At 43.1% G+C, this 12,931-nt stretch overlaps 1 protein-coding gene across 3 annotated transcripts in view; it reads right to left on the bottom strand.

Annotated features, from left to right (window-relative positions):
• The window catches only part of LOC117440395 (kelch-like protein 29), a 220,478-nt gene that overhangs the window by 57,659 nt on the left and 149,888 nt on the right, over positions 1 to 12,931 (bottom strand). For all 3 annotated transcript variants that reach the window (XM_034076733.1, XM_034076731.1, XM_034076732.1), the window contains 3 exons: positions 11,686 to 11,882; positions 9,648 to 9,760; positions 8,942 to 9,088 (listed from right to left, as the gene is read on the bottom strand). In XM_034076733.1, coding sequence (XP_033932624.1) covers positions 8,942 to 9,088; positions 9,648 to 9,760; positions 11,686 to 11,882 — 457 coding nt within the window. The remainder of the gene's footprint in view (positions 1 to 8,941; positions 9,089 to 9,647; positions 9,761 to 11,685; positions 11,883 to 12,931) is intronic.

Genomic DNA, 12,931 nt, shown 5'->3' on the forward strand with positions numbered 1-12,931 from the left:
TCAGACCCTGCATACAAAAAAAAAAAAAGTAGTCGTGCTTGGTGCCAGTTGGAACTACTCAAGAGGGAATTTTACATAATGCAAAAAGGTTCTTGTTTATCTTCTGGTTTTGTTTTAAAGAAACAAAGACTATTTTGTTATATGTTCGACAAAACATGACTATATTTTATATATATACTTTTGTTGGTGAAAGTTTATTGGAAATGTATTGCATTTTTTGTATCTTTGCACTGCAGACTCATCTTGTGGACAATCAAGGTTTACGCCTGTTTAATATTCAATACTACTATTGATCAATGCAGGTACCTTGTCGAAATACATGATTTTTTAAAGGGGCCCTATTATGCTGAGGTTTCATATTTGTGTTTTGAGCCTCTACTGTGACATGTTTTCATGCTTTAATGTTGAAAAGGGTCTTTATTTTCCTCATATTGCCTGTGCTGCAGCACCTTTTTTCCTCCTCTGTCTGAAACCAGAGCCCAGTCTGCTCTGATTGGTTAGCTGCATAGAGGGAGAGAAAGTCTCTGGTGGAACTTCGGGATTGTATCTTTTGCAGGCCATTTACATGAACAAAAACCTATATAACACTACAGGGAAGGGAAACCCTACTAACCAGAATAGAGCCCCTTTAATTACTTTAATTACTAACTTCCCTTTTTTGCTTCGATAGGAGAACGTTTTAAATTGTGAATATTCGCTGAACATAAAACCTCATTATAGATAAAACATGTCAATAATAAGTAGACAAGTTTGATTGATACTCAAATATAAATTAAATCAAAAAGACAGCAAAATAAAACCGAGGTAAAACATGGAATAACAAAACCAACATTGACGTGTTAAATTGTGTAACTGTCAGATGCCTACTGTTTATTTGCAATCCTTTAAAGAGGAATGTTTAAATTGTGTCAAGTTTTATCTTTCAAATCACTTTTCACTTGCTATACACTCCTTAATCATTTTAGGGAGGATTAATTCCAGATTTGATTTGCACAGCTTTTAAATGCCAAGCTGGATTTCTCCCTCAATGCAGCGAATCAATTTGTGGATTTATATGTATACTCTTCCCCTCCAAAACCTTTTTTAGAAAGTGCAAGTGACAACACGGAGGGAAATGATAAGCAATTCAGAGGCATATCCTTCTCGACAACACAGCTGCACCATGATAATCCTCTACTTCAGTCCCTTTGTTGAAATGTTGTGTGGAAAATACTGAAATACAAACAGCTCTAAACAGTCTAGTCCTTTCATTCCTCCATCTTCTCCACCTGGCTTTCATCCAAGCTGCCAAAATAATTTTCATCCTTTATATTTGCGGATGAAATCTCTTTTCGTGGCAGATATACCCAGGGGATTACATACATTCTCCCAACGTGTGCCCTCCTGTTGAATTGAGGCTTAAGTGGTCATAGCGGGCAAATGAAATAGCTGTTCTTACAATACTGACCGAACAAAACCACACATTAAGTGTAGACTGCATACACTTGATGCATGTTATATAAAACGGTTGGATTTGAATTATCTATATGGTTGAGATTCTAAGCAGGTGTTTAAGAGTACTCGTGAAACTCAGAGCAATGATTGCAGCGCTTGCACTCAGCGGATGACATCAGACGGTGTGTATCCGACTCCATTCCTCTCCAACAACCTCTTGAGCAATCGCTCTCTCATGCACAGGCTCAGGCACGCCGAGTGAATGTAAGCTCTGTCCCTCCAGACGAATGGTGTGACCTGTCATTTTCATCTTCTCGCCTACTCATGTAAGCATATTTGTGTGCTTTCAAAACAGGGATGGCGTCTAATGGATGCATATTCTTATAAATACAGTCCATACTGCAAAGGCTAATGAGCCCACTGTGCCTTAAAAGAAAAATATGGCGTGATGTTTTTACATTCCTTATAAGGAAGTTGCTTTTTCAACAAGTAGAACATATGGAAAGTGCTCACAGGAGTCTGAGGACATATAGAGATGCTACTTTTAGCTAGTCCGCCCACACAGGCTATCCACCCCCATCTTCCATTTTCCTCGGACAAGGATCATTCATGAGGAGTCCATATGCTTTTCCACTTGTATTCTGAAATTCAACCCAGATAACACCTTGTGACTTCTCCGCTCCCTTCACTGGCTTCCGGTAACTGCTAGAATTCACTTCAAGACACTGGTACTTGCGTACCATGCTGCGAATGGATCTGGCCCTTCCTACATCCAGGACATGGTTAATCTGTACACCCCAGCACGTGCACTCCGCTCTGCATCAGCCAAACGACTTGCTGCACCCGCACTGCGAGGGGGACCCAAGTTCCCATCAGCAAAAACACGTGGGTTTGCTATCCTGGCTCCTAAATGGTGGAATGAGCTCCCCATTGACATCAGGACGGCAGAAAGCTTACACACCTTCCGGCGCAGACTGAAAACTCATCTCTTTCGACTCCACTTCGAGCGATAGAACTATTAACAAATAACTGCTAACAGAGCACTTATATACTAATAAAGGACTGGCTTATCTATAGCCAGTTGAGTAGCACTTGAAATGCTTGGCTCTATGAAACCTGATGTTCTTATATGATTCTGTTTTCTTCAAGGTTGTGTCTTCCTGGTCGAATGCACTTATTGTGAGTCGCTTTGGATAAAAGCGGCAGCTAAATGCAATGTAATGGTCTATCTCGCTGCCACACACACACACACACACACACACACACACACACACACACACACACACACACACACACACACACACACACACACACACACACACACACACACACACACACACACACACACACACACACACACACACACACACACACACACACACACACACACACACACACACACACACACACACACACACACACACACACACACACACACACACACACACACACACACACACACACACACACACACACACACACACACACACACACACACACAGTATGTGGAGGGTGGATGTGGATGGGTTGAGCCCGGTGAGCGGCAGGGATAATGTGTCTAACAGTGAGCCTCTCAGATCTGTCAGGGGCAGCAGAGAAGCAGCTGGGGAGCCGCCATATGCTAACACGGATGACAAATGTCCACTGAGCTTTTCCCATTTTACTACTGTCAGCGAGGACTAACGCCTCTTACCATATGTGCGTGTGAAACGATTCAGTGTCATGGCAGCATCTAATAAATGACAGGAACGGTCATATGTATTTGCTTTGCACTGAGCAGATAGGAGTGAGCTTCTGCTTTAGAGTGAAGAATGTACAGGCAAATGCTAAAAATGCAGATGCATATGAACAAACTAAGAAATAAACAACATATTCAACACACACACTCAAAGATTCACACATGTGTGTTTAATAGAGCGTGTGCCCATGTTTAGCCTCAGAGTGCTAACAAACCCACTCAGCTGAAATGACCACAGCTTCGTTGTGTCCTTTTCAGAGTGTGCAGGTTAGCGTGGTAACACATAATGGATTAATAAAATACGGTCTTGTAAATGGCACTTCATTTTGGTTCATGAGATGCTTTCCTGAGCGTGTTTGTGTTTTTGTGACGGCACGACTCGGTGTGCATATGAGCCAGGAGGATGGATAGAGGGGGTGGAGAGAGATGGAGCGGACGACAGACGCTGACTGCTGCCCTGAGCAACTACTGACAGGTACAATGTGTTCTCCTCTGAGGCCTTTTTTCAGCATGACTTCATTCAACAAAAAAAGAAAGGAGCTTTCTTCTGCTCATTTAATACAAAACATATTTGTAAGAATGGCTGCTGGCTGTATATTAACATAAAACTTTCTGGCTTGTTTCTTAATTCACTGAATTATTTGTGACATGTGATGGTAGCAATTTATGTATTTGCCCTCCATTATATAGCGCTGCAGCTTTTTTTATTTGTTGGTTCTCTATTCGCCGTATCGCTCACGGCACCCATGTGTGTTTATTTAAGAGCAGCCCAGTGGAAATAAGGCACATTTCGACTCGCTGTGGTTATGCAGCCTCCATGGTTGGGTGACTGCGGTTCAACTGGCTGCACACATCAGGACTGAGCACACTCTGGGACGACAAAGGACACAGATGAGAATGCGGTCCGGAGTTCAGTGGCTTGCATCAGATCCCATCCGCTCTAATACGCGAGTCGCCGCAACAAATGATTTCTAGTCTTGTGTGAATGTTTGAGCACAGGACTGGGATATGAACAGTGACATCCGATGCATTCTCAATGTGTGTGTGTACATGCAGGATTGTATTCATGTGAGTTGGAGAGCAGAGAGGCAGAGAAAAAGCAAAGACCGCAATATGCATCAATCTCCATTGCCTTGCTACGTCTCTTCAAGAGTGCCTATTTGTCACAGGTCATGCTGAAGATGGCCTACCCGTACATTTCTGCTTGCAAGCTTCCGTTTCCTCTTCAAGGATTTTTGTTGTGGCACATACTGTAGCTCCTCATCTTGAAAAAACACAATTAACCTTTGCTTTGGGGGTGCGTGGCGAGGAAAAGTTTCTGGTTTGAACTTGGAGCTTAAAAAGAAAATGACTAGATTAAAAGTGACGCCTATGGTGAAAGGGCCATTTGTGGTTTTGAAGGTAAATTAAAATGTTAAACAGTGAGGGAAACGTTTATATCCCTACACAGCCTCAAAGCATTTGTGTCCTTTGATAATTTTATACTCTACATAATGATGGCATCATTTGTTCTTTCTTTTTCCCTCATAATGAGCACTGGAAGCAAAGAAAATCACCGTGTCACTTTACCAGTCAATTGTAATAAATTCACCAAATATAACAAATAACTTTTATGTAATACCTTTAACCATATCAATACGGCATGGGAGCCGCAAATGTCAGGGCAGGCGATTGTTATTTCTGATGAGTGGAAAGCAGGTCTTTGCTAATGGCAAGGCTGGCCTTTTTAATCATGAAAACCCACCATTTACTGTCCTTTTTAGCTGCTACATTAGTTGGCCACTTTCCAAAGAGCCAATTAATCAGGTTCTTTTGTCAGGCTGAGTCACCTGGCAAGATAGGAACCTTTATGAAATATGTTCAAGTGAGGCGTAATTGCGGTCCTATTCAGGGTTTGGCAGGAGACTGGACTGTTATAATTGGAGCCATGTGTCTGTGGTCGTCCCAAGCAGCGTGAAAAGAAGGGCAGGTCTGTACCTGTAAGCACCTTCACACAGAAAACATGACACAAGACGCCTCTTTACTTATGGATCCAGTTTCTTGCTGGCTGAATGCGGAGGCAGATTTAGTTCTCAGATGTAGCTTCTTACGATCAATAACGGATGAATGTTAAGAGGTTTTAGTACATTGAGGTATGTATAATTTAAATAATAAATATGTATTATTAACTATTATACTGGCTGACCAACTGAGCAAACATTTGATAGCTTTTGTAATAAAGGATTTAAGATTATTTGACATTGACATTATTTGCTTTTCATTGATCAGAGTTAATGTCAACATGTTGATGAACTCTTGGGTAGGATACTTAACCCCGAGTTGCTCACCAAAGGTGTGTGAATGTGTATGAATGTTAGTTCCCGCGAGCAAGTTGTACTGCTCTATGAATGAGGTGTTAACGGGTGAATTACTTAGTATGGAAGCGCACTTTGAGGGTCATAAAGACCTGACAAAGCGCTATGTAAGTACAGTCCATCTACCAAGATCAATACTCTGTTCATTGAATGCTAGGCTTACCATTTCTTGGCAGTATTTTTAACACATGTAATTCTAACCGAGAAAGCACATTCTCTAATTGCGAAAAATATCTATACTATTCCTTATAGATTCATGATTATCAGAATTGTTGTAGATTTGTTTAAGGTCTATCGATCTCTCATTTCAGCCAAAGGGTTTGTAGTCTCTATTTCATGAATATAGTCAAATATATATATATATACATATATAATATAAACAGCTGCAATAATATTCATATCAAGGAAAACTGACAAGCTCTCTCTTCTATTTCACTCAGTGGTTTTGTTTCTCATAGCAAACCATTATTAACGCTCAAAATGTCTCCAAGCGATGTCCGGGCCGTGTTTCCTGGTGCCATCGGATGTCAGTGACAGCGTAGCGGAGAGAGAAAATTGCATATTATTTACCCAGCGCCTTCAATATGCCACTTTTCCACTCTATAGCCCGCAGCTTACAACCCACAGAACATGCACGTACAAAGACGCACATTGGCGTGCGCTCCGTTGAATGCAAACGCACATAAACTTTGCTCAGGGCATTACGATCCCCCCCCCCCTTCCATGACTGAGTTCTTGAGCAGAGCTGTGACATTCTGCCCTGACATGTCATTAAAAAGTGTCACAGGTTCGGGGGTAGTGATTCGCTGCTCGCTGCCTCCAAACGGGCAGTGGGGGCGGAGGCGAGGGCGGGGGGGATGATGAGCTGTGCTGGACGGACCATGCGTGTAAACTCAGCCGTCTGGGTCAAATAACCTTCTCCTGTGGCATGATGGAAGCAGACCATCCTCTCTCCGCACTCCTCCCTTGTCTTCTCCACAGGCCCAAGGCTTGCGAGTTGTTTTTTCGGTCACACATGGGCAGGGGATTTGAGCTTGACCGAGAGCTCAATCACATCTCCCCTGCCTGGATGTCATGGCTGCTCGCAGAGGCACAAACTGTTGGATATGAGATTAGAACACGGGGCCTTCTTTTTTCTCCAATCCCTTTTCTTCGTTTTTCTTTCTCGTTTCTCAATCAATCTGTCCTCTGTCTCGCTCCGATTCTTTCTCTCACTCCAACTGTCTTACCACCCCCCCTTTTCTGCCTCTCCCGCTCTCTTTCGAGACAGGGTGACCCTGGTGTCTCGTCTCGGGAACCAGTGCGGTGGAGTTGTTCAGACAACCGGGAGAATGTTTCATTTCTCTTTTCTTCTACTTCATCTGAGTAACTCACCTCTGCACCTCTCCATTAGAGTGTGAGATTGCTGGGCCGAACTGGATGCTGGTTTTCGATGCAGATGACACGGGTCGCATGTTCTCCTAAAAGCTGTGCAGCGACCTTGTTGTGGCTCCCTGTGAATTTGCAGGACCACAGGGTCTAATTTTCCATCAGCCACCATGGATTTATCAGTCACCATGTCATAAAAGCTAATCCCACTCTATTTCTTGTTATTTTGTCTCAGCTCCTAGATAGAAACGTCTGCTTCTAATGGCTTGTGCTTAATCTTTGTATTGCACAACATATTCTCAAACTTCCCCTAGAGCAGTGGTTCTCAACTCCGAGTGGGTCGCGGATGTGTGAGTGGGGGAAAAGTCAAACTTTTATTTTGAAGGCCCGGCGTTGGACTGGAAGTACCGGAGACCATAAACGGTTTTGAAAACTTCTGTCATGTGGTGATCATCTTCTCAATAAAACATCTTTGCTGATGTTTTTTCGAGTCTTCTGGCCAATCAGAATCAAGATTGTTGCCGGAAGTCCCCACGGTGAATAACTTTGCGGTAGAACTCTTCTTTATACATCCATGGGTACAACTTCAGATAGAAATCAACACATAATGAAATATGATGACTGACAGGTCACAGAACAATGGGAGCTATCTACCCTTACCCACAATTTAAAGTAAGTCACACAGACTATCTCCTCTTTACTCTTCTCGCAGCAAGATGTCAGAACAAAGTGAAAAACAAACAATGGCATGACATATTATTAATATGTCGGGTTGTAATACATTTATTTATTTTCTTCTCCGAGTGTACCAGAATGCATAGTTTATGCATCTCCTGGGGGAGAATCCCCCCAGACCCCCCTGCTGGGGTTGGGTTTACAGCATGTGTCCCTTTTTATATAGTTCAGCTTTGATTCCATCATCTCATTACACCTTTTTTAAAAGCATACTTTAGTTCTGTGAAGGGATATAAGGGATATATGCACTGCACTTCACTTTTATTAATATTGTATGCTGAATAGCGTATATATTAGGCTACAGCACAATTTTTTTGTTGAATAGATTTGAGTGCTTCAAAATGTTGGGTCGTGATGTATTGACCAAGTGAAAAGTGGGTCCCGAGGCCTGACCAGTTGAGAACCACTGATCTAGAGCACATTTAAGTCCTGATGGATTTCTACATTTAAAAAGATAAATGTTTAATACAAAAGGTAAAAAAACAAACGGATGGGTCATAAAAATGGTTCCCAATAAAGTGACTTTGATTGCCTGAGGCAGTTCCCCTTTGTGCAGGTTGATGAGAAGACATTACTCTGAAAGAATGGCTCCTCCAGTGAAGGAGCGGTGTAAATTATCTGATCATAATCTCACCTCCACTTTTTAAACAGCTATAAAATACTTAAAAATCATCAGCTTTAAATTCATAGGTTCCGTGAGTGATTCCATACAAATCTCATGACATGAGGTTTCCCCGCGCTGGATGGATATCCTATGCAGTGCAGTCCATTTACATTTTGGGTGAATGTGGACTGACGTTCTGACCTTGAGGCTTATCGATTCCACGTTTGTTACATTTTGACCTGCTGTACCTGAGTGTCAATACCTCTCTGCGGGTATTAACCTCGGATTATGATTAACAGCCTCTAGGAATAAATCCCACCGGTTAGGCGGACGGTAAAGGACTGCTGCTGTCTGTGGTTTTTTTTCTCATGCGGTACTTTGTCTCACAAACACATGAAGTGCAACTAAGAATAGAGCACATTCTGAGGGCAAAGCACTCCTGGGATTATGAACAACTGCGGTGTTAGGATGCATCTGAGGCACACACACACACACACACACACACACACACACACACACACACACACACACACACACACACACACACACACACACACACACACACACACACACACACACACACACACACACACACACACACACACACACACACACACACACACACACACACACACACACACACACACACACACACACACACACACACACACACACACACACACACACACACACACACAGTTTAATGACCTGCACTCTGGTGTTGGGGTCTCGTTTGATCCACTTGATGACCGTCTCGTAGACCAGCTCCTCAGCTTTGGTGTTCAGGCTGTCGTTGGATAGGTAGGCCAACAGATCGTCCTTGGACACGCTCAAGATCTCCTCCTTTCCTGCCACCTGAACAGGAAGGAAGAAACTAGTCAGACTCAAAATGGGACCCTTTAATTAGCTTCAAGCTCTTTGACAGCATAAAAAGGTTCCTGACCAATAGCGGCATCCGGCTCCCAAGGTGAAGGTTAACTAGAATTATTATTTGTGTTTTCTTCTGTGATGGCTAATGAATACACTTGCAGAGGCATTAGATATGATGCTGAGGTTAGAAAAGCAACATATGTTCTATCTGTACTGTGCAGCGGAGCAAATCGTTCTGTCCTTAGTGATTCCTTGTGAATTTACTGCTTCCGAAAATTTATTTAACTTTCTCTTGTGCGGTTTAAAAATGTGCTACATTTTTTATCAAAAAGCTGTTAAATAAAGCTAAGTAACGTATTCATGTGTTGATTGCTATAGGCAGTATATCTATATAATGAATGATTGTAATTATTTCAAGTTGATTTACTTTCTGTTTCTTCATAATTGTATTTATTTTAGTACATTTATTATTTTGGATCCAGCATGTATCTTCCTCAGGAATCCTTTCTTAGACTGACAGGGAAGATGCTAAATCTCTACCCACCTCAGGGAAGTTCTGCAGTGCAAAAGCTTTGGCCATGTTATGGAGCTCCGTGCACGTCATAGCTTCAGCCATGGCCAGCACTCCAAGACAATTAGCTGCAGTCAGCTGTTTTTCTGGAGTCGATAAACAAGGTTGAAAAGGGACAGACAGAGAAACAAAAACAAGAAACAAACAGACACAGGCAGGTTCATTAGGATGGAGAAAAACATCATGTATACATCCTTAAAAAGAGCAGAGACGTAGAAAGCAAAGACAGAAAAAGCAGGCATCAGGTAGCACAGATCGTGTATATCTTCCTGAGACGGAGGGAGAACAAGTCTAATAACTCAAAACAGCTCGGGGGACAAACAACGAGGGGCATCGATCGCTCACAGCCCAGGCAGGAGGTGGAGAAAAGCAGGAAGTGGGATTAGCTGGACCACTTTAAAGAACTCCTGTAGGACCTCCGGGTCTACTATTACACACACACACAGAGCTGGGGAAATATGAAAGTAGCCTTAAAGGAAGGCTCACGGGAGATGGTTAACACTACCTTCTGCAGTCTCTGGTGAGGGTGCGGGATTCAAGGTGGTGTGTCGGTAATTTGAGGTTATTAACACACATCGCCATTTATCACAAGAGAGGGGAATGTGTTGGCAGTGTAGTGCACACAGGCACACATGTGGATGAACTGGGTCAGCGGCCAATGAAAGAGGCCTGATTAAATAATAGCCATCAAAAGGGAAGCCATGCCAGGCCTTATCATTGAAGTCAGACTGAGAGTCATTCCTAAACAAATATCAGCCCATAAAGGTCATCTAACATCTGCTAAATCAAAGCTCAACACCAGCCAAACCAAAGACCAAATCAAAGTTGGCTTCACGGTTCGTCAACGAGGGGGTTAGGGACAAAACAAAAAAGACTGTTTTTAAATGTCTCTGTTATGTCATTTGAGCAAAGACTTATTTCACTGCACACGCTCGCAAACTCATGCCAATGAATTAGAAAGAGTTGAAATGTAAGGCATGTTTCTTATTAAATTACAAAACAGGCAGGATTTCTCCAGAGTAGTAGGCACACAATAAGTGACTTTGTTTTTATTTTCGGAAGTTCAGTGAATAAAAGTCAAAGTGTTACAAGTAGGTCGAGGAGATGCTATTTCTCATCGGTGTATTTGTTACAAACTTCAATAATATCTGACACAGTATCAATTTCTCTTGGCTCAAGGACACACGCTCTCGCCTGTATTCGCTCCCCTCGTAACGACGTGCTGAAATGTCATGAATCTTGCCGAGGAAGAATGAATTGACGTCTCACTGACAATGCAGTCTACAAATGGTTTCCCTGTGGTCACCCCCGACCCCCCTTTTCTCTCGCCCAAATTCAGAGAAACAAATCAATAATGACGGCTGCTGGTTCTCTTTTTCTTTCTGTTCACTCTTTTCCTGCCGTTGACCTTTTTGCCAACATGCACTTCCCTTGTGTTACCGACATTCAAAACAATTCGTAAAATGGAATGCAAAGCCTGACATTTGTAGCTTTGTTGGTCGCCTCTTTGGTCGGTTACCCTATCAAATCTGGAACATGCCATTTGTGCTTCATGTGTCCCCTTGGGCTCCTGAAAGCCCCTTCTCTGTTTTGCTCCACTTTCCATACCTTGTCTGGGTATCAATCTCTTTTGCCATTTTTCGATTCTCTCGTGGTTCAGGCCAGAGGATTTGACATTTAAGTGACAATTGTTCCCTGACCTTTTTATAAATCTGCCCCTGTGCTTGGTCTTGCCCACTGGGAGGAGATCAGCGGCACCGTGTCCAACTGAGAGCGTTAGCGGGCTAAATTCTCGCACGACTGCGGGCTTTGGAAACATGACAAACAGGGGCGTGATTTAGCTTCTGCATAAGACGGCACAAGGGTGTGCATAGTGATGTATGACAACATGTGAAAATACACAAGGCTTTCGTTACTGCATGTACCAGGAAAGGTCACGTCGGAATATCTGATGTTATAAGCCTGCACACTTGATGATATCAGCATCAAACACACACTGAGCTGTTCCTACCTAGGAAGGAGACACAGACTTTACAGAAGGTGTTGAACTGGAACTTGTTGGCAGCCTCGAGCAGCGTCTTGGCGTTGGCAGAGTCGATGACCAGCGAACCGGTGTACACGAACTCCAGCAGCAGCTCCAGCACGTCGGCGCTGATGTTGCTCATGGTCAGCTCTAGAGTCTCCCCGCTCCTCGTCTCCCCCGATGACCTGATCAAGCAATGATGGTGGAGAGAGCAGAGTTAGGGATATTCTTGGAGAAAAGGCAAAGGGAGATACAAAAAATGGGGATCGGGACAAAGATATGCTACATACAACAACCAAAACACACCTGGGCCAGTACAAGAGGTGGGAAGAAAGAAATAAGAGAATCATTACACGATAAGATAACGTAAATTGAGAAAAGGGACAGAAACAGAACTTTGGATGCTTTCTATGTTTCTATGGGGGCTAGCAGACTATATTGCTGCATCTGAAACAAAATTAACTCTCTGAACAAGGATTAGGCAAACACAAGTTATTGCTTGCTTTCAACAGGCATGCGTATCACATGTGGGTTTTCATGTATGCATAGTTTTGAAGTGGTGAACATGCATACATGGCAGGGTACATTATGAGCTATTAGACGGAAAACAGAGAGAAAGAAAGTGACGGCACAGTTCGTACAGGGACATAAGACAGAATGTAAGGTATGTTGGTTAAAGCATGTGGTGCTGGGCCCTCTCGCTCTTTGTGAGCTTACACTGCTGCCGTGTGCGTGCTGGGTATCAGGAGCAGAGTATCCACTCCTACTGGCGTGGTGTAAGAGGCGCCGGGGAGGGCTTGGATGAGCAAATTAAATAGAATATGATATCCCTGCGTAATGCAGACCCTGAGATGTGCGAGGAGGATTTCAGCCACGCTGTGACTTCACCGGGATCAAATGGCAGAGATTAGTTCACATGCAGGATCCCCCCAGAGAGGTATGAGAGCGTTGAATAACACCTCACCACCCATGTCTAATGTCCCATGTGAAACAATAATCCACTCAAGGGCAAAATAAATGGAATCAATGAACGAATTCCCCCACTACTACGTCTCTCCTCCTGCGGCTACGGGCATCAACAATATGAAAAGTAGCCTACATTAAGATGGATGGAGGCTGTTTGCTTGTGTCAGTCATGGCCTGTTTCTGTGTGTATGTGTGTGTTTGTCTTTTTTCCTTTTCTGTTGGAGCCAGTTTGTCAGAGTAGAAATCATGACAAACAGTCAGCTTTTAG

Source organism: Pseudochaenichthys georgianus, chromosome 24 (genome assembly GCF_902827115.2).
Source record: "Pseudochaenichthys georgianus chromosome 24, fPseGeo1.2, whole genome shotgun sequence".
NCBI classification, from domain to species: domain Eukaryota; kingdom Metazoa; phylum Chordata; class Actinopteri; order Perciformes; family Channichthyidae; genus Pseudochaenichthys; species Pseudochaenichthys georgianus.